Below are 21964 nucleotides of genomic sequence, written 5' to 3'. Positions count from 1 at the left end.
AGGGGGGAAAATGCCATTGTGTATAATTAATGAGAAACGTTTGTACATATTTTGGTTGTTCTGGTTCACAGTGTGAAATATAAAAAAATTATAAAATAAATCACAATAAATGTTCATTGGCTTGGAGAAAAAAGATACATGATACATAGAAATGAACAAGTGTATTCCATTATAAAGAAATTACCTACAATCTAAAAGACAAATATACTTTATTTGAACAAATTTGGAAACCATATATAGAGTATACAAGAAACCACCGATTTCAGACCTCCATCTCTTAAAATGATAAGCTACAATTATGAAAATATTTAAATATGGAATTTAAGATGACACAATTTTTTTTCTCTTTTGTATTCTTTTATTGTTTATTTATTTTCTTCTTTCTTTTATTTTTATGTAATAAGGGGTAGGGAGGGTGGGGGGAAAATATCACTGTATATTTAATGATGAAATATTGTTATATTGTTATGTACACATTTGGGAAAAGGTCAATTTGATCTGTGAGTGCGACATCAGGGCAATGAAGATAAAGCCACATTTCCATCCAAAATCTGTTCTACATATAATGTACACATTTGTTATTGAAGTGGTTCACAGTGAAGTATTAAATAAAAAATTATTTAAAAAAATGCAACATATAATAGATCCCACCAATAGGTGGAAGCAGAAAAAAAGTGTACAGGCTTCCTAGAAATTCAAAGAAAATTAATGCTTCTTGACAACATTCAGCAGTAAATACATTTTCCAACCAAATTTAGTGAATGTGCAAAACTGTATTGAATGTACAGTATTTCGTGCTATTTTCATGCAGTTTTATTTACCAGAAGTCCTGGGATGCATCCAATTTGGTGAAAAACTTTACTCCAACCATCTCACTTATAATTTCATCCCTGGTTGGAATCTAATCATGTAATCTGCAAACTCATTCTTCTCTTTAATTTGTACTTGTAAGCCACTATACTTGCCACTCATGTTGCTCGCATTGTCATACCTTTGACCATGGCAGTCTTTTATATCAATGCCATTTTCCTTTAAAAAAATCAAGTAAACTTTGAGCGACCTGTTCAGCACTATTACTTTCTATATCCAAAAACTTCACAAATCTTTCAACTGGTCCAGATGGCAAAACATAGCGCACAGTCAAAGTCAACTGGTCCACATTAGATATATCTGGAGTAGAATCCAATGAAACAGAATAATACCATTTTGTTTTCATCTTTGTGTGGCAGCTATGACTTTAGTTTAAAATACCTTTGTATTTATGTGTCATATTTGTATCACACACTTCCATTAATTACTATGCTAAAATAATAACCCAATTAAAGGATATAATTGGCTAAAATCACTAACCTTAAACACCAAGTTGTTCATAAAAGTTGAAGGCAGTATATATATAGTAAGTACTACAGTAATAGAGCAAGTGCAGAATCAGAATTAATACCTTGCAAGCATTTAGCATGGGGCCCTTGAAAATGTGTGGCATGTAGCTTATGCTACTTTTGCTACTAAATTAATCTGGCCCTGCAAACAACAATTCATCAGGACAAGTGGACAGTGCCATTGCATGCAAATGGCGCAGATATTCCTTTCAAGCTGGACACAGGGGAAAAGGTCAATTTGATCTGTGAGTGCGACATCAGGGCAATGAAGATAAAGCCACATTTCCATCCAAAATCTGTTCTACTCAAGGCCTACAATGGACACCACATTGACACTAAAGGAATGTAGACTCAAGGTGAAAATTAAAGGTAAAGAGCACCACTTCATGTTTGTAGTAGTCCCAGATGGACATGACTGTTTGATGACAAAGCATGTGAAAACTTAGATCTAGCCAAGAGGGTGTACCACATTAACAGCGCCAATGCACAGAACAGCATAGAGGAAATGCTGGATCAATTTCCAGACATCTTCAAGGGGTTTGGAGTTCTACCATTCACCTACAAGATACAGTTAAAGGAGGACACACAGCCAGTTGTCCATGCCCTGAGGCGGGTTCCAGCGCCACTAAAAGCTCAAGCAGGAACTCAACCGAATGATGACACTAGGGGTCATGAAGGAGCTCACAGAATCAGTGAACTCAGTGGTGTGTGTCAAAAAGAACCTATCCATGTGCATGGACCCAAAAGACTCGAATGCCACTATAAAGAGGGGACATGATCAGATTCCAACCAGGGATGAAATTACAAGTGAGATGGTTGGTGTAAAGTTTTTCACCAAATCGGATGCATCCCAGGGCTTCTGGCAAATAAAACTGCATGAAAATAGCACGAAATACTGTACATTCAATACAATTTGGCTGATACTCCTGTCTGAGGATGGCTTTTAGAATTTCCTCAGCTCTGAAGTGTTCCACAGGTCAATAGAGCACATCAGAGAAGGCATAAATGGGGTACACATGTACATGGATGACATGGTCCTATGGGGATTCACACGAGAGGCTCATCAAAGTGCCATAACACATCCAGAAGAATGGATTAAAGCTAAAGAGAGCAAAATGTCAGCTTGGTGTGAAGGAAGTCATCTTTCTGGGAGATAAGCTGTTCGAGGCAGGTGTGAAGCCAGACAAGAGGAAGGTGAAAGCAAATCTAAAAATACCCAGACTCACAGACAAAAAGGGTATATTGCGAGTGGTGGGAATAATCAATTTCATTGGTAAATTCATACCAAACCTGTCTTCCAAAACAATGTACCTGAGGGAGTTGTTACATGACAAATGTGAATTCAAGTGGATGGCCAACCATGAAGAAGAATGGAGATGACTGAAAACCAATCTAATTACAGAACCAATGCTTTTGACATTCTTTGACCTGACAGAAGGACGAAAATACCTACGGACACTTCAAAAAATGGAATAAGTGCTGTACTACTTCAGGCTGTTGGAGAAGATTGGAGGCCAGTTGTGTACATATCAAGGACTTTAACCACATCTGAATGACAATATGCACAGATAAAGAGAGTGCCTAGGTTTGGTCTATGAACTCGAGAAATGCCACAGGTATGTGTATAGTCTACCAAAATTCATGGCAGACAGACCACAAGGCAGTAATAGCTATTGTAATGGATTTATAATTTGGGAGAATTTGGTAACATTTGGGGAGAATTTGTAAGATTTAGAGTAGGTTACATACATATACACATTTTAAAACAGATCTTATTTGAAAGACTGAAGAAATACTGAAAATCTCTGGAGACTGTATGCACATTCACAAGTAGGTGTTAATTGAACTGACGTCATAAAATGAATGGACTGGAGACACTCTGGCTGTTGGAAGCTCTTTTCAAGGGTTTTGACACAGTGCACTCCTGGGTTTTGTTTATCTAAGACAACAACTTGAGCAGAAGGATAACTCCTGTTGTTTGCTGAAGAAGGTGGGGGTTTTTGCAAGTGAGAGAGTCACATGGGCTTGCTGGAAGTTTCAGTTGGAGAGAGAGGGAGAGAAGCCCTCTCAGCTTGTGTGTGTGAAACTGATGAAAAGCTGCAAACCAGTGGATGGCTGGAAGTGCTATCTGCCTGATGTTTCTCTTGAAATAAAGGAATAGAACGGAACTCTGTGGTGGCCTGAAAGAAAGAGGTTACCATCTGGAAAACCCTGAAGGGGCAAGTTTCATCAGTGAGACATTGAGGTGATTAATAGTGGTACCTCAGTTGTGGAAATCCTGGAACAACAAATCTCTCTCTGCAAACCCTACAAGAATCTTCCTGAGTGGTAAATATTTACCTTTTGAGCACCAAAGCCTGGTGAACTTTATACATGTTAAATTCTGTGCACAGTATAAGAATTTTCTGCATCCAGAGAACTTGGAAGAAGTGAGATTGAACTGTGAACCAAATAACTTTTCTTAAATTTACACACACATTACATACACGTGTGCTTAGAATTAGAAGGGGGTTAATTTGGGTTAGTTAAGTATAGAGTTAAGTTAAAGTTTGATTCTATTTTTCATGTTTAAAGTTGATTAAAATAACTTTTCTTTCACTTGTCTTGGTGAATGTTGATTGCTGCTGGGTTTTGGGATCCTTTGGGCTCTTAACACTATAATCAAAAAAAACCTCAGTGAGATGTCACCTCAAATCCAAAGACTGATGATGAAGCTACAATGTTACGACATTGATTTGGAGTACACACCAGGGGAAACTTATTGTGCTGGCTGATGTGCTGTCCATGGCGATGACGTAGAGTGAAGCACTCAATAAGAGTTTGTCGGACTCTGGCTTTACCTTACTCTTAATTTAGTCTATGTGTAGTCTGAGTCCAGCGTGTTCTTTGAATGAAGTGATAGGAGAAGGTATTCGGTTCAACAGTCAATTTATTACACAGCACAAGAATAAAACTTAACAGAGCTCTGGGTCACTCATTAGTTCATAGGTCACCTGCACAGTGAGCTACTCCCCAAGACTGACCCCTATTGTCCAGTTGGTTCAGTTTATATAGGTCAACCTTATCATACAGAACAAAAGTTGGCTTCCTTTGCTAGATTTCATTATCATACAGAACAAAAGTTGTCTTCCTTTGCTAGATCTTTTTGCATAAGGGTTATCACAAGTCCTCTCCTGTTTTGCAGATATCTGGGGTGTAGCACTCCCATCTTAATCCTCCAGGCCAGACTATCCTGTTGTGTTGATCAGAAATTAATTCATCCCCAGATATTTCTAATCACCATTCTGTTCTTGTCTGGCCAATTTCTGCTGTTCTCTTTAACACCTCCTCATGCCTTAATCTTCCTCCTAGACTGGTTTTCCATTCCCTTTGTTTCTTGCAGGCCATTCTTTGTTCTGGTCTGGCCTGTGTCTCCTGTGCTACTCACCACCTCCTTCAGTTTGAGCATTCCTCCTAAATCGTTTTATGCATTTCCTCTCCCTGTATTTGGGAGCAGACCATTTTGCTCAGCCAACTTTGCTCCATGCTGTGATTGCCACTTAATCACATTCCTCTTTTTCCCTGAACCAAGCAGTAAATATAAACTTATTAATTAATCATTTCTTTCATAATGTTTTAACCCCTAGATTCCAACAGTCCCCCTTTTGGTCTCATGAAAATGAGACCAACCACCAGTTAACTTATGGGACCAAGACCTCATGAGTTTTTGCAAGGACCGGCATCTCCGACCCCTTGTTAAACTTAACCTTACAAACTTGGCCATTATGAACACACTTCAGTCCAGTGGGGGCCCCCAACACAGTGTTCAGAAACGTCAGTCCAATCCGCAAAGTACTGTTTCAGTTCGTTATGGGCCTCCCAGGCTGACCACAAACCCTTTGTACAGTTGTTTCCTTCTCCAGATGCTTCAAGGGCTAGGAACAACATCACCCATAGTCCCCACATAGTATTCATCCCAGCTCCCTTCATTGTTTTGATGCCAATAAATGGATTATACCGTCAACCACTGATACACAATCACTGTAGTCCAATAGTCTCTTTAAAAAGGGATGTTAAGTGTTCTTAGTCCGTGGTTTCTTCACAGAGTCCCAGTCATCTCCGTTCGAATCTGTTCCAGTGTCCGTGTCGGTGGGTCCATGGCTGTTCAGACTCCAATGATACCACGTCTCGCTTTTTCCCTGTAGTCGAACCGCGTGGGACGTTCTCTCCACCGCTCTGTAGGGTCCTGTCCACCTGGGCTCCGACCACTTTCTTTTGATGACCTTTAGCAGAACCCACTCCGCGACTGAAGGTATCGGTGTTTCCCCTTCTCTGTTGGGACTTGTGACCTGTTGTGAAAAATCTGACACCAGAGCCGTTAGTTTTTCATAATAAAGTTTGCATCCCATTGAACTTACCTCATTCTTCGTAGTCTGAATTCCGGCTCCTGGTCCTGGAAACTGGTGCCCTGTTTGTAGTTCATATGGAGTAAATCCTGTCACAGAACTTACCGAACTCCTTATTGACATTAATGCCAGGGGCAACGCATCCACCCAATTTAGTTTGGTCCGTGCCTGTACTTTCCCGATCTTACCTTTTATTGTTTGGTTCATCCTCTCCACTTTCCCTTGGGATTGTGGATGGTACACCGTTCCAAAGGCATCTTTCAATCCCAACATCGCTTCTACCTCCTGTAGATCGTTATTCTTAAAATGACTTCCATTATCGGACCTAATTTTTCTAGGAAATCCGTGTCTCGGAATATACTGGTTGATCAGGAATTTACATACCGTCCTTGCATCTTCTCTTTTGGCAGGGATTGCCTCTGGCCACCCTGTCAACACATCTACGGCTACTAAGAGGTATCGATAGCCACTTACCCTCTCAATCATGTCCGTATAATCAAGTACGATTTCCTGCCTTGGTAACTTTGGTAACGGGAACTGTCCTTCATGTGGCTTTACAGTCGCCTTGACATTGAAAGTTATACATACCTCACACTCTCTAATATGGTTCTCCACCATCGCCGGCAGGAATATCATCTGCTTCTTTCCACAGTGTGTTAGCCCATGCGCCTCCTCGAGGAGGGGTTTCATGAGAACAGATGGTAAAACTGGCCTCCCGTCTATCGATCTCCATAGTCCTTGATCCTCGGTTGCCCCCCTTTCCTCCCATACCATCCTTTCCTGAGGTGATGCCTTTGCTTGTTCCTGTACTATTACTTCTACCCTACATGGTGGTAATAAGTCATGTGCTGTTCTGTCTGCCTGTATCATAATAAACTGAGGGCCGTATCCTGCTGCCCTTTTAGTGGCCATGTCCGCTTCCTGATTTCCCCGAGCCACCATCGTATCTGTTCTATCATGTCCTTTACATTTAAGAACTGCTAATGCCCTTGGTTTCAGGAGAGCCTCAACCAGTTTCCTAACGTCCTTCTCGTGTTTAATTGGGGTCATTGCTGCTGTTAAAAACCCACTTCTAATCCATTGACTAAGTTCAACCTGTATTGTCCCTACCACATATGCCGAGTCTGTATATATATATTGACCTCCATCCCTTCTGCCCATTCTAATGCTGCTATCATTCCCTGTAGTTCTGCGAGTTGTGCTGACTCCTTTCCTCTCACTGTCCCTGTAATGATTTCTTCAAATCCTCCTGTAGTTTTTCGTACCACCGCTTAGGCAGCTTTCAATCCATCTGTGGGGTGTCTATAACAGCACCCATCTGTAAACAAGGTTTCATCTGGTTCTCTTAAGGGTGTAGCCTGTAAGTCAGGTCTTATTTTAATATCCTTCACTACCCTCTTCTCACAACAGTGTGGTTCTCCCTCTCCCATATTGTCTGCCATGTTAATGCCTTCATGGGTAAACGTAACATTTGGAGCATTCAGGATCTTTTTTAGTCTCGTCTGCCTTAGCGAAGTCATTGTAAATGCTGTCGAGCTCACAAATGCTACAATACTATGTGTTGTTAATACCGTCAGGCCATGTCCCATTACTATGTGTGCCACCTTTTGTAGAATCTTTGCTACTCCCGCTGCATGTCTCGTACATGGTGGGTGTCTGTCTTCCGTTGGGTCTAGTGTGATACTCACATACATGAGCACACATCTTCCACCCCCTTTTTTTCTGAAAAAGAACACCATCAATTGTGTGTGCTTTTTCAGAAACATCCAAAAAGAAAGGTAGTTTATAATTTGGAATCGCCAAATCTGTAGCTGTTGTAAGAGCTTGCTTCAATAGAATAAAACTCATCTCAGCCTGTGCAGTCCAATCAAGTGTAGCTCCCAGATTCCTCATCCCCTGCTCATTCACCAAAGTTCGCAGTGGATGTGTCAACTCACCATACGATGGGATAAACTGCCTACTATAACCTGACAAACCCAAAAACGAAAGCATCTCTTTTACTGTCTTTGGTTTTGGATGATGTAGTATCGCTGTTCGATGTGTAGGGGAAATCCCGGTGCCTTTCGCTGAGACCATTCTCCCTAAAAAGGTGACCACCTGTTTGCAGCATTGCAGCTTTGAGCGAGAGACTTTAAAGCCTGCCTTGAACAGCTGCACTAGCAGGAGACAGGTGGCCTCCAAACAGGAAGTATGATCAGGTGCTGCTAATAGGATGTCATCTACATACTGGATCAGAACTACCCCACCTGGCAGTGCTAGCCCCCCCAGCTTTTCTTTCACCACCTGATTGAAAATCCCTGGAGATAAGATAAAGCCCTGCGGATGCCTAGTATACCGCAACTTTCTACCTCTATATGTGGACGAAAACACATCTCTTAATGATTTTGCCAGCGGCAAGCAAATGAAAGCATTCGCTAAATCTATGCAAGAGAACCACTTGTGGTTAGGGGTTAAAGTAGTCATGGCAGTATATGGGTTTGGTACTGGAACTGTGGGTGTTCGCACAATACCATTGATGCGCCTTAAGTCATGGGCCATCCGATATTTGCCCATGTCTTGTTTAGGAACAGGTAAAATGGGTGTATTCCAACTAGAACGCGAATGTTCCAACACCCCTGAATAGATAAGGCCATCAATGGTCTTTGCCAAACCTTCCTCAGCTTCAGGTTTGTGGGGATACTGCATCTGCCAAATAGGGGTGTAATCTGACAGTTCGAAGGTTATGGGTTTATGGGGATACTGCATCTGCCAAATAGGGGTGTAATCTGACAGTTCGAAGGTTATGGGATCAACCTGCTGACAAAAACCCACATCTGCTGATCCCACTGACCACAGGTTCTCAGGGAGAGAATCTAGCATAGGGGCCGAGTCGGGGTGATCCATCTTCTCTCTGCCATGAAAGCGTTCAATCTGTCTATGCTCAAGGAGGACTCGATCATATGTCGGGGACAAAATTCTGTATGCCTGACCAGATGAGGAGAACTGCACTGTCGGTAATTGGGTGTCAGATCAGTCACTAAGGGACATCAAGTTCCGACACATCGGTCCCAAATTTTTTGCCTGGTGAGTAGTGCCAATTGCAAGGGTGACATGAGGAATGGCCTCACCTGCCATCTCATACCATTCCAGCTGTTCAGATGTCAGTGCCACCGTAGCAGCCACTCCCTCCTTTCCTACCACTATGTAGTCCGAATTAATTTCCCATAGCATGCCCTCTACCTCTTCATAAAAGGCATGCTGATACATTTCATCCCCATCCCTATCGTAAAAGAGGGTCATATGGGGGGGGGGGTCCGAGGGAGGGGTATACGGGTGTAACGTCTGGATCCACGGCTTCCATTGATTATAAAGCTTTAGCAGCCCTCCCTTCTGTGGGTCCTCTGGTTCCAACAGCCCCCAGTAAATGTCAGCCCATTGTCCCTCAGACGCGGATCCTCCAGTTGCCGCCAACAACATCTGAGAACCGGAATGAAGTGTAGTTACTGAACAGTTCATAGAATATCCATTTGGAAAGGTGACCTCTATTCCGCTGGGTCCACAAAGGATCGATGCTCCGCACCTGACCAGCAGGTGTCTGCCCAAAAGATTTGTAGGGCACCTGGCTGACAAAATGTATTGATGTGTAAAAGTCTGTCCCGCCACAGAAGTGACTAGTGGTGTAGAAAACGGCAGATTTTCTGGTGTACCCGAGAACCCTATCAGCTGGACGCTAGAGGATGATGTTTTATCTTGAAATTCAGTGCCTGTGAGTGTTGAAAATCTGGCTCCCGTATACACTAAAAAGGATACTTCCATGTCCATTACTTTAATCTGCAGGAAAGAGTCTGCCAACCTAGCCTGCTCGTGGGTGCTCGGGCTCCGTCACTGTGGGCAATATTGCTCCTCCTCTGTCAGCAAAGGGAATTGTCTCTTCGGAGCTTGAGCCGCATAGGGTGCCTGAAGTACTGGGGGTGGCACTGACGATCTCTGGGGCTGGACGCAATGCTCATTTTCCCCAGTGTCCCGAGGATCCCAAGCTAGGGGGCAGTCTCTCTTCCAGTGTCCTGGCTGACTGCATACAAAACATACGGCTGGTTGCATTCGTGGAGCACCCCGACCTCTCCCTCTTACTCGGAATCCCCCCATTGGACCTCCCATTCTGGCCACATAGGTGGGACCCGGTGCCCAATATGGGGCCAACTCATATTATTCCCTTGTGGTGGCTGCGGAGGCTGCTGAATCATCTGGTTCGCACCCTTTGAGGAATTCTTTTTTGCCTCGTTTGCCTTTTTCCTAGCCTCTTCCAATTGAAGCTTAAGGAGTTGCACTTGTGCAGACTCCATAATTTGTTTGTCCTCCTTTTGCTTAGCCCTGTAACGTTTCATGTGATGGGTCAAATGTTTTTCCCATTGCTCACTCGAGCAGCCAGGAATATCAGGGTTATTCTCTAACGCTTCCCAAACTACAGCTGGCAGTCCACTTGTTATTGCAGCCCTAAAGAGTGTAGTCTGCAAGGGATCTGTGGCTGGGTGTAGTCCTGCTTTATCAGTCCAACTCTCCCTACACTGACTCAAAAAGGTCAAGATCTCCTCATCCTCTGACTCCTTTTGTCTATTGTGAGGAGTGGGGGTGGTGTGATCCTCTGACATTCCTACCGAGAAGGCATTCTCAAGTGTCTGTTCTTGCTCTCTCTCATTTGTTTTTTCCAGTCGCATACTAGTTTCCCTTACTTTTTTCCTTACTGCACATCTATCGTTCTGTACTTCGTGCACCCACTCTTTTGTTTCCTCCACTCTCTCCTGCGCAACTCTCTTCAGTCTCTCCTTCGCCTCATGTAGTTCTGGACCTGTTAACTCAGTGACATTCACTATTCCCTCACTTATCTGCATCGCTGGCATTTGGGGAATAGGATAAGGTGGTGGCAATGTCGCTGGTAACTTTGGATATAGCGGGGCTGACGGCTTCACCTCCCCCGTTTTCTCCTTTATGATAGGGGTCCCTTTTTAATATCATGTTGAAGGTTCGCTTCCACAGCCATGCAAGCCAATGTCATAATGTGTAAATCTGCCCTTCTCTGTTCCTTCACTTCTCTCTGTTGTTTAAACCTTCTTCTATTCCATATAGATCCTTGTCCTTTTGCCTCATGTTCCTGTACCTCCTTGGCTGCTTCCCTCTCTGCTTCTCCTAAGTACAGTACCAGCCGGATTTTTTCAAACCCTCGTGGTACCTTCCCCTGATTCTGCAGCTCTCTCCATATCTGTTCGTACCGTGCCATAGCCTGTACCTCCTCTCCCTTCGGTAATCCTCCCAGTAATTGATTCCTTGTTTTTTCCCACTGTCGGTTTACAGATGGGGGAACCCCTCTGTCTCCCCCGAGCTCTTGCCCTACATCCCTATTTACTCTTTCCATCTCCGTTCCGATCTTTAACCCTTTATACTTCGTACTTCACTGGGTCTCTCCCCTGGTAGGATTTTGACACCCTGCAATCTACTTCGTCCCTTCCCACGTTATTATAAACACCAGCGGCACACTACACACGATCCTTAAACAAATACTTATTATAAACTATTATGATACACTAGACGATTCCTAAACAGATACTTATCCACTATAGAAGCAAATAACTATAAAACAATACACCTTATACAGATACTGATTATACACTACTATGGTATACGATCCTTAATCAAATACTTATTACACACTATAAAAACAAATAACTATCACAATGCACCTTATACAGATACTTATACACTACTATGGTACACGATCCTTAATCAAATACTTATTACACACTATAGAAGCAAATAACCATCACCATACACCATATTCTAATTGGCCAAGTGTCTAAAGCTATCTCTCGAGATCGCTACGAGGGGACTCCAACCCCGTTCTACTAGGAGGACTCCAACCCCCTTTCTACTAGGAGGACTCCAACCCCCTTTTTACTACAGGGGACTCCAACCCCGTTCTACTAGGAGGACTCCAACCCCCTTCTACTACAGGGGACTCCAACCCTGTTCTACTAGGAGGACTCCAACCCCCTTCTACTACAGGGGACTCCAACCCCGTTCTACTAGGGGGACTCCAACCCCCTTTTGTTTTATTCTTTGGCTTTAACGAGGGCTTTTGCAGAGTAGTGACAACACACAATTTATCTTTGCCAATAGCAGAACTTCGTTTAAACAGGCGTCTGCTTACCTCCCTTTGTAGAATGGTCACTTGTTATCACCACACCACAATCGACCGGTGTTTCGTATCTTTTTCTTCCGTCACTTCTCCATCTTCATCACGTCGGGGTCACCAAATTGTCGGACTCTGGCTTTACCTTACTCTTAATTTAGTCTATGTGTAGTCTGAGTCCAGCGTGTTCTTTGAATGAAGTGATAGGAGAAGGTATTCGGTTCAACAGTCAATTTATTACACAGCACAAGAATAAAACTTAACAGAGCTCTGGGTCACTCATTAGTTCATAGGTCACCTGCACAGTGAGCTACTCCCCAAGACTGACCCCTATTGTCCAGTTGGTTCAGTTTATATAGGTCAACCTTATCATACAGAACAAAAGTTGGCTTCCTTTGCTAGATTTCATTATCATACAGAACAAAAGTTGTCTTCCTTTGCTAGATCTTTTTGCATAAGGGTTATCACAAGTCATCTCCTGTTTTGCAGATATCTGGGGTGTAGCACTCCCATCTTAATCCTCCAGGCCAGACTATCCTGTTGTGTTGATCAGAAATTAATTCATCCCCAGATATTTCTAATCACCATTCTGTTCTTGTCTGGCCAATTTCTGCTGTTCTCTTTAACACCTCCTCATGCCTTAATCTTCCTCCTAGACTGGTTTTCCATTCCCTTTGTTTCTTGCAGGCCATTCTTTGTTCTGGTCTGGCCTGTGTCTCCTGTGCAACTCACCACCTCCTTCAGTTTGAGCATTCCTCCTAAATCGTTTTATGCATTTCCTCTCCCTGTATTTGGGAGCAGACCATTTTGCTCAGCCAACTTTGCTCCATGCTGTGATTGCCACTTAATCACATTCCTCTTTTTCCCTGAACCAAGCAGTAAATATAAACTTATTAATTAATCATTTCTTTCATAATGTTTTAACCCCTAGATTCCAACAAGTTCCATAGAGACATGTGAATCTCCTCGTGAACCTGATCATTGGATCTCCTCCCGTATCTGACATGAAATCCAAGCAGATAGCAGCAGAAACAGAAAAGGACATAGTTATTCAGAAGGTCATCAAGATTCTGAATGAAGGATGGCCTAGAGGTGAATGTCAGCAATACTACAACATCAGAGTTGAGCTGAGTGTTATCAATGGGCTTCTACTCAGATAGAGAAGAATTATCATTCCTCAATCACTGTGACAAGAGATGCTGAAAGGAGTGCATGAAAGACACCTAGGAATGGAAAAATCCAAGAGGAGAGCCAGAACTGCTGTTTATTGGCCAGGAATAAATGCTGACATTGATAGGATGGTCTTGAGCTGTGAGACCTGTCTGAAACATCATGCAAAGCAGTGAAAGGAACCCATGACCATGAATGACTTACCAAAAGAACCATGACAGAAGTTGGGACTGATCTATTCCACTTGGATGGAAAAATTATCTATCCAACTTATCCTGAAATGGTGCAGCCTCCCAACATGTGTGATCAGATACATGGTTGATCTTTGCAAGATATGGAATTCCTCAAATCATCTACAGTGACAGTGGACCATGCTACAGTTGTAGAAAATCCTGACTTCCAACATATGACTTCAAGTCTTCTGCATCCCCAAATGGAAAAGCAGAGAAAGGAGTTCACATCAGGCACTTTCAGGTGGCCAATTGACCTGCTTGTAAAGCTGCTTATTTTGGCAGAATGCAGCTGTGGGAAGGCCACATGAATGCGCAGGAGGTGCCTGTGTGAGAAACAGAAGTACCTTCACAGAAATTGCTCCAGACAAAAATTGAGAACAAAGAACATTTATTATACAACAATGCAAAGTTGGGTGCTTCCCCTTACCTTGGGAATACACACATATACTGGGGCTCACCCAACTTTTATACAGTTCATTTTTCAGTGTAGGGGTACCCTCCCCCCAACATTCTTCTGACTCCTGGATAAGTTTGGCATTAGGCAATCCTGTCTGCCTACGTGCTGTTTCTGTAAACTTGGAGGACCAGGGGGTATCCTGTCGGTGTCCCATCATGTCATTGTCCTTATTCACCTGCCTTTGTCCTTATTCACACCTTCCCAACCCTCAGGGCTTACTAAACTCTTATATGCAGAACTTGCTAATTCTGTCTAAGGCTTACTAATTACATATGCGGAACTTGCTGACTCTCTCTCAGGCTAGAAGACCCTATCTCATTCAGACTAACTTTACTTTCTACATTCTATTATCTACCCCTTATCCTATTCATACCGGCTTTATTCATTACACATATTTTCATATTTTTTACTCATCTCTCACACCTGCAAAGGAGAGTTGGGTTAAGCTCCTCCGAGAGGGATAATCCCCGCAGCACAGCGGCCTCCCCACTGAATGCCTCTTCTCCCAGCCCCCACAATGTCAGGTGGCCGGCACGGGCTCTCAGTGCAGGGACGTCCCCACACTGATCCCACTGCCCCACTCTCTCCCAAAATCAGTCCCCTCACTGTCGGGCAGCCGGCGTGGACTTTCCCCACACTTTCGGGACTGATTTCGGGAGTGGAGAGAAAGGGGCTGGACCGGCCATCGGGGGAGAAGGGGCTGGCCGAAACAATGCCAGTACCCGACTCAAGCGCCTCCTTCTCCCCCACCGGCCACTCCAGCCCCTGTACTCACCTGCCAGCCATCTTCTCCTCTGCCAATGCACCAACCTCCTCCCAGCAGGCCGCCCCTGCCCCCGTATTCACCCACCAGTGCTCCAGCCACTCCAGCCCCCACCAGCCACTCCAGCCCCCACCAGCCACTCCAGCCCCCACCAGCCACTCCAGCCCCCACCAGCCACTCCAGCCCCCACCAGCCACTCCAGCCCCCACCAGCCACTCCAGCCCCCACCAGCCACTCCAGCCCCCACCAGCCACTCCAGCCCCCACCAGCCACTCCAGCCCCCACCAGCCACTCCAGCCCCCACCAGCCACTCCAGCCCCCACCAGCCACTCCAGCCCCCACCAGCCACTCCAGCCCCCACCAGCCACTCCAGCCCCCACCAGCCACTCCAGCCCCCACCAGCCACTCCAGCCCCCACCAGCCACTCCAGCCCCCACCAGCCACTCCAGCCCCCACCAGCCACTCCAGCCCCCACCAGCCACTCCAGCCCCCACCAGCCACTCCAGCCCCCACCAGCCACTCCAGCCCCCACCAGCCACTCCAGCCCCCACCAGCCACTCCAGCCCCCACCAGCCACTCCAGCCCCCACCAGCCACTCCAGCCCCCACCAGCCACTCCAGCCCCCACCAGCCACTCCAGCCCCCACCAGCCACTCCAGCCCCCACCAGCCACTCCAGCCCCCACCAGCCACTCCAGCCCCCACCAGCCACTCCAGCCCCCACCAGCCACTCCAGCCCCCACCAGCCACTCCAGCCCCCACCAGCCACTCCAGCCCCCACCAGCCACTCCAGCCCCCACCAGCCACTCCAGCCCCCACCAGCCACTCCAGCCCCCACCAGCCACTCCAGCCCCCACCAGCCACTCCAGCCCCCACCAGCCACTCCAGCCCCCACCAGCCACTCCAGCCCCCACCAGCCACTCCAGCCCCCACCAGCCACTCCAGCCCCCACCAGCCACTCCAGCCCCCACCAGCCACTCCAGCCCCCACCAGCCACTCCAGCCCCCACCAGCCACTCCAGCCCCCACCAGCCACTCCAGCCCCCACCAGCCACTCCAGCCCCCACCAGCCACTCCAGCCCCCACCAGCCACTCCAGCCCCCATACCCCCCACCCATGCTCCAGCCCTCTTACTCATCTGCCGGTGCTCCAGCCCCCATACCTCTCTGCCGGCCGCTGCAGCCTCCTTCTCCCCTGAAGGCCGCTTTAGCCCCTGTACTCACCCACCGGTGCTCCAACCTCCTCCCCCACTGGCCAATCCAGCCCCCATACCCCCCCACCCCCACCAGTGCCCCAGCCCCCACCAGTGCCCCAGCCCCCGTACTCACCTGCTGGTGCTCCAGCCTCCTCCCCCGCCGGCCGGTCCAGCCCCATGAGTGGGGAGAGAGTGGGGCAGCGGGATCAGTGTGGGGACATCCTGCACTGATAGCCCGTGCTGGCTGTGCCATCCTGAATTTACAACCCAAGGGACAGGAGCCGGAATGCGCTCAGGTGCGCATTCCGGCGCAGCTGTCCTTTCAGGTGGCCAGCGCTGTGCTTTCAATGCTGCCACCTGAACTGCAATTTAAAAGGCCGCTTCTTCGGGCGCATTCTTAGTGGATAATGCACCTGAAAAAGCCTATCGTTAAACAGCTGCTCAAGAAAGCACAAGACAGTGGCTCAAATCCTTATCTAGCTCTGTTGAGTTACTCACCACCTGAACATGGCATGTCACCTGCTGAGCTTCTGATGGAACGTATACTATGCACCACACTCGTCTACTCTGCAGACCCAATCAAGAACAGAGATGTGAAATGTAAATGTAAACAAAAGCATGTGCAAAGGAAACAAAAAGCAAACTATTACAAGTCAGCAAGAAGCATAGAGCCACTGGTACAACATGATACAGTGAGACTCAGAGATTCCAACACCTGGGACAAGAGACCACTGTTTTGGAGGAAGTAAATCCAAGATCCTACACTGTCAAGAGCAGAGGATGGTCAATTACTGAGGAAGAATTGAAAGAGTCTGCTGAAAACGCAAGTGACGCTGTAAGAAGAGACAAATGCAGATGATCCAGCCTGCACAGCAACAGAGGAAATACCAATGCTAGAAGTGTTGAGAAGAGTCACACGTGTTATCAAAGCACCCGGCAGGCTGAATTTCCAAAAGACTGCACTTTAAAAATTTGTACAATTGATGTTTGTTTGAATTCAACTTTAAATTGAAATGAATACTGTATTACCATGTAATGTTCCTAGACTGAACATCTTAAGGAAAGGGGATGTGGTGATTTGGATTTGGTGATCCTCCTGCCCACTGGAGGGTATTGGAAATGGAATGTCCTACCTTAGGTTAGATGCACAAAATGATGTGTTCCATGAGGTTGTGAGTTGATAAAACAAGTAATACAAAATAAATCAAGTTTCATTATCACAATTGAAGAAAGATCACAACGTAGAAGGACAAAGGCAGAGACGTCAAAGTTGTGTGGGGCAGGGGTTGTGTGATTTAAGATGCATGGTGATTGTCAGCTCACGATCACCCTTAGACGAACTGAAAGAAGTTGTGCAAAGCATTCTTCTGATCTGCGTTTGGTTTCTCTGATGTATACTGCATCCTCTATGTCAAATGCAATACACAAGGACTGCAATACAATGAAACATTTAATAAATTACTGCTTTAACAGGAAGGACTATGGGATCCTGCATAGTATGAAGGAAAGAGGTAAAAGTATGTTGGCAAATGGCGAAGTGCTGAGAGGACATGTTGGTAGAAATGGAAGTGTTGCATTTCTTCTGAACAGATTATCTGTAATTAAAATAATCTTCACTTCCCTCTCAGCTAACTTCAAAACTTGTATCCTCAGCAATTCTTGGTTTTCAGCCTAAAACAGACATTTCTTGTTTCCTATTGCCCCTCTCTTTAAAACTGAGTTCCAATTGAAGGTTAGTCTTGAAATATTAACTCTTGTTTCACCATAGATGATTCAAACTGAGTATACTGTATCTAGCAGTTTCTGAATTTCTGGCATCTGCAGTTCTTCACTTTACAAGTTAATTTAATGGTTCAATATATCCATGGATTTTGAGATATCAGGGGCTCAATCCATTTCTTTTCTTTCTGTTGTACCATTGTTTATGGCAAAAGTTGTTTGCCTCAATGGATGAAAGCCCCAGGAAGAATTTTGTTTATTTATTGGCCAGAAGCAGAGAAATGTACCAAACCATAAAGTACTCAAAAGAAACCTGGAAATTACATGATACTACCATTGTGACTGTTTTGAAAAAAGTTTATCATTACCAGTTTTTACAAATCTTACTACAATTGATTAATGGAATTAAGAATGTAAGCAGGTAACTGTAACCTCTAAGGTTTGTAAGAATCACTTGTCAAAAATTGGATTATTGTAGAATCCAGAACACAAGCTCCTCAATATTTACCAGCTTCTCAAGATTAAAAATTCCTGTGTGTAAAATAATCAACAGCATTAGACAATGATATCATAATGCATGACATTCTTTAACAGGATTCAAACTCAAGTTCAAGTTTATTGTCACATGATAGAGGTTGTTTTGTGAGCAATTAAACATCTCAAATATAGTACAATAAGATACTGTATAAATGTACAGCTGCAGAGCAATCAGATAAGGAAAAAAGGCAACAGAATTTCACTATTTTGCAGTTCATTCAAAAGTCTGATAACGGCAGGAAATAAAATGTCCTTGATGCACTATCTCATACTTGCCAATCTTCTTCCTGATCATACCGTGGGTGAAGATATTGTGGTTGGGGTGGTAGGAGTCTTTTAAGATGTTGGCTGCTTTTCCAAGACAGTGGGAGTTATAGATGAAGTCATTGGAGGGGAGGGAGCATGTATGATATTCTGGCCAGGTTCATAATAGTTTGCAATTTCTTGCAGTCTTGGGCTGAGCTGTTACCATACAACAGAGCTGCACCTTGATAGAATGCACTTTTAGTTGTCAAGGGAAGATAATGACTTGTCAAATTTTCTTAGGCCTCTGAGGAAATAGATGCATTGGTGTGCTTTTTTGGTCATTGTATCAATCTGGATGGACCAGGACAAGTGACTGGAGATGTTTATGCCGAGGAATAAAACTTTACTATCTCCACTCTAGTACCATTGATGTGGATTGGGGAGTGAGCTCTTCCTCTTCTCTGGAAGTCTATGACCAGCTCCTTGGTCTTGCTGACATTGAGGGAGTGGTTGTCCTGGAACTGAGACACAAGTTATTCTTGGGGTCAAACACAAGATTCTGTTGACACCGTGTTTAAGTGAAAAAACACATAAATGTTGGAGAAACTCAGCAAGTTATTCTACCTCTCCTCTGTACTCTGCTTCATCATTGTTGGAGATCTTGCCTACGAAGGTGGTGTCATCCACAAATTTATAGATAGAGCTGTGTTTGGCCACACACTCATGGATGCACAGGGAGTGACTGAGTAATGAGGAAGATTATCAAGGAGGTGCTCCATCAATTCTTACTGATTGTGTCTTGCAGGATAGAAAGACATTCAATTGCTGATCGGAATTCTGACATCAAGTCTTGGAGATTAGGTTGTTTGGTACTATTGTGTTGAGAGTGAAGATGGAGTTGATAAATAGAAGTCAGATACAAGTGTCCTTGTTGTTCAGGTGTTCCAGGGCCGAGTGTGGGGCCGTGGAGTTGGCATCTGCTCTGGACCTGTTTCAGCAGTATGCAAACTGGAGTGGGTCAAGGGTGACTGGTTGGCTGGAGATTCTGTGACCCATTGGAATCATTTAGGCTTGTCACTATCTTCATTTGAAAAGGAGTTGAAACAAAACTTGTTTCTCTTTTATTTTCCTAATGCTGTCAAACTTCCGTATCTTGTTGAAAGTGTGGAATGATTTGAACTATTGGTTTCTGTATGATCATTTAATAAATGAAATTAGACAATGTTGATTGACGTAGTCAATGCTTTAGTTACATTTATTATCTTTCCCAAAGCAGCCATAATTAAGATGTGTTACTTGCACAAAAAGAAATTGTCTCTTACTATCTTGAAAAGCACATCTAAAGTAATAGTTAAATTTCATATTGATGTATATTTAATTCAAAAACAATCCAGTAAGAAATTAAAATATTGTAAATCCTTATTTTTCTCTTTAGATTGAAATTATATTTAAATATTTTCTAGCCAGAGATTAATTGCTTTATTGTATGAATTGATCTATAAAATAAGAGCATGATCGATTTGGAAAATATTCTTGATGATTGTATATGTATTTTTAATTACTTGATGATTTACTGGTTCACCAAAAATATTTGTGGTATTTTGAATGCACATTTATGTAGGCTCAAATTCATGAAATATTCTGAGAAGAATTATGGGCCCAAGTTTTCATCATATGTGGAAATCAAATGCATTCAGAAATGGTTCTTAAATTAATATTTACATTATGTAATCAATCCAAATGAAAGTCTGAAAGCAAGCTCTACAGCAACCTCTGTCACAGAATCATGGAAACATACATAAAACTCTTGAGGATGAAGATCGACAAAAAGTCTTCTGCAATGGAAAAAAAAGAAAAAAATTACTAAGACTGTGAGCAATGTCAAGGAAAATTAAAATTTTAGTTCTGTGTAATGAAAATTATGTATTTAAATATGTCCATGGTCCTTCAAGGCACAAAGGAGGAGAACTTTATTTTGTTGCCCAAAGTTACATGGATGCAAGATTGGTTACAGTTACATTCAACCTCAAAATATTTAGTAACAACAACTGAATCAATTTCCAGTCGCCAGGGACAATTAGTGTCTGATGCTCTCATAGAAATTTAGCATTGCCAATTGAACATAATTTTTTCCTCCAGCGTATTCAAATATCTTTGTTTATAAATGTCTGGTTTAAAAATTACAGTCATAATGATATAAATTGTATGATAATGTACATGTATAACAGTTAAAAACATGAAACTCTGTAGATACTAGAGGCAGATGCACTGTACTGTAGAAATGTGCTGTAGAAACTCAGCAGGTCATGTACCATCCATTGGCAGTCAAGGGTAACCAACATTTTGGGCCTGGGTCTTTCGTTAGGAATAAGATAAAAACAGGCAGTTGCCTGAATTAAAAGGTGGGGGAGGTGTTTCTTTAATTTGTATAAACTTTGAGGTATTTGGGCATGGGTGGTGGTGGTAGGGAAGCAGGGGTAAAAAACAGACTCTATGTTATATACAGTACAACTCTGATTTATCTGAAATTGGATTCCCCAAAATACTGAATTATCTGAATTGAAAAAATTTTTTTGGATAAATGAGGATATCCCAAACAAATCAGAAATCCTCATTTATCCAAAATTTTTTTGGAGCTGAACTGACTGGGGACCTCAAGCTCCTGGCGGCAGCAGTGGACCTCGGGTTCCTGGCAGCAGTGGTGGTCTTTGGGCTCCCAGTGGCAGCAGTGAACCTTGGGACTCTCGGCGGCGACAGCAGCAGTTGACCTCCGGTGGCAGCAACGAACCTTGGGCTCCCAGCAGCAGCAGCAGGGACCTCAAGCTCCGGCAGCAACAGAGACATCGGGCTCTTGGTGGCAGTGGAAACCTCAGTGGAGAGGTGTCAGTGATTGGCAGCAGCTGGCATTTTTTTTGGAGAGAATTAAAAATTATTTTAAGGCTTCCCTTGTTTTTGTTGTTTAAACACTGTTACAAGTGATTTGCTGTTGCTACTGGGCTGTTTTAAAAAAATTACCAGTTCTCCAAAAAAAAACATTTATCCGAAATAGGCCCAGTCCTGACCATTTTGGATAATTGGAGTTTTATTGTACCATTGTTGAGAGAGAGATTGTATTGTTTTGGATTTGTGTGAGTCTTTGAAAATCAAAATTAAAATATTCAAAAAAAAAGGTGGGGGGAGGAAGAGATGGAGGGAAATGAATACAGGCTAACAGCTAAGAGATGATAGGTGGATACAGATGGGAGAGTAGAAGCTGTGAAGCAATAGGGGAGAGGGCAGAAAGCTAAAAATGGGACAGTACTCTAATAGAAGGGGGTAAGGAGCTGGAGGAAAGGAGGACAAATAGTGAAAGAGAGAGTTAGAGGGGGAGGGGTTTAATGGAAATTGGAAGTTGATGTTAATGCCACCTGGTTGGAGATTGCCACGGCAGAATATGGAGCTATCCCTCTCCCCCATCACCTCAGCTTTCCACCTATTACTTCTTTCCTGTTCACATATGCTTCTCCCCCTTCCTCCCTCCTCCCCCTACCTTTTTTATTCAGACATCTTTCTGTTTTTTTTTCTTATTCTTGACGAAGGGCCTAGGTTCAAAACATTGGTTACTCTTTACTTCCAATGGATGGTGTATGACCTGTGAGATCCTCCTATATAACAGTGATCTTACATTGGCAACAAATATTGAGCATCACAGCTAAGTTGGTAAATATAGGCTAGTTCATG

General features: G+C 43.9%; 2 protein-coding genes across 3 annotated transcripts in view; both read right to left on the bottom strand.

Annotated features, from left to right (window-relative positions):
- The window catches only part of LOC138756715 (ADP/ATP translocase 4-like), a 60930-nt gene extending 45009 nt beyond the window's left edge, over window positions 1-15921 (bottom strand). Inside the window, 1 exon segment of the mRNA XM_069923105.1 lies at window positions 15876-15921. Coding sequence (XP_069779206.1) covers window positions 15876-15921 — 46 coding nt within the window.
- Window positions 15922-18057: 2136 nt separating this feature from the next.
- Window positions 18058-21964, bottom strand: part of intu (inturned planar cell polarity protein) — an 87512-nt gene continuing 83605 nt past the window's right edge. Inside the window, exons 16-17 of one of the 2 annotated variants that reach the window (XM_069925242.1) lie at window positions 19967-20079; window positions 18058-19433 (exon numbers count right to left, since the gene is read on the bottom strand). In XM_069925242.1, the coding sequence (XP_069781343.1) occupies window positions 19968-20079 (112 nt within the window). In that variant the 3' untranslated portion in view covers window positions 18058-19433; window position 19967. Of the gene's footprint in view, window positions 19434-19711; window positions 20080-21964 lie in introns of those variants that run through there. The other variant, XM_069925243.1, reaches the window with a different exon arrangement.

Source organism: Narcine bancroftii, chromosome 3 (genome assembly GCF_036971445.1).
Source record: "Narcine bancroftii isolate sNarBan1 chromosome 3, sNarBan1.hap1, whole genome shotgun sequence".
Lineage (NCBI taxonomy): Eukaryota > Metazoa > Chordata > Chondrichthyes > Torpediniformes > Narcinidae > Narcine > Narcine bancroftii.
The sequence above is the reverse complement of the archived record's forward strand: the minus strand, read 5'-3'. Positions and strand labels throughout refer to the sequence as shown.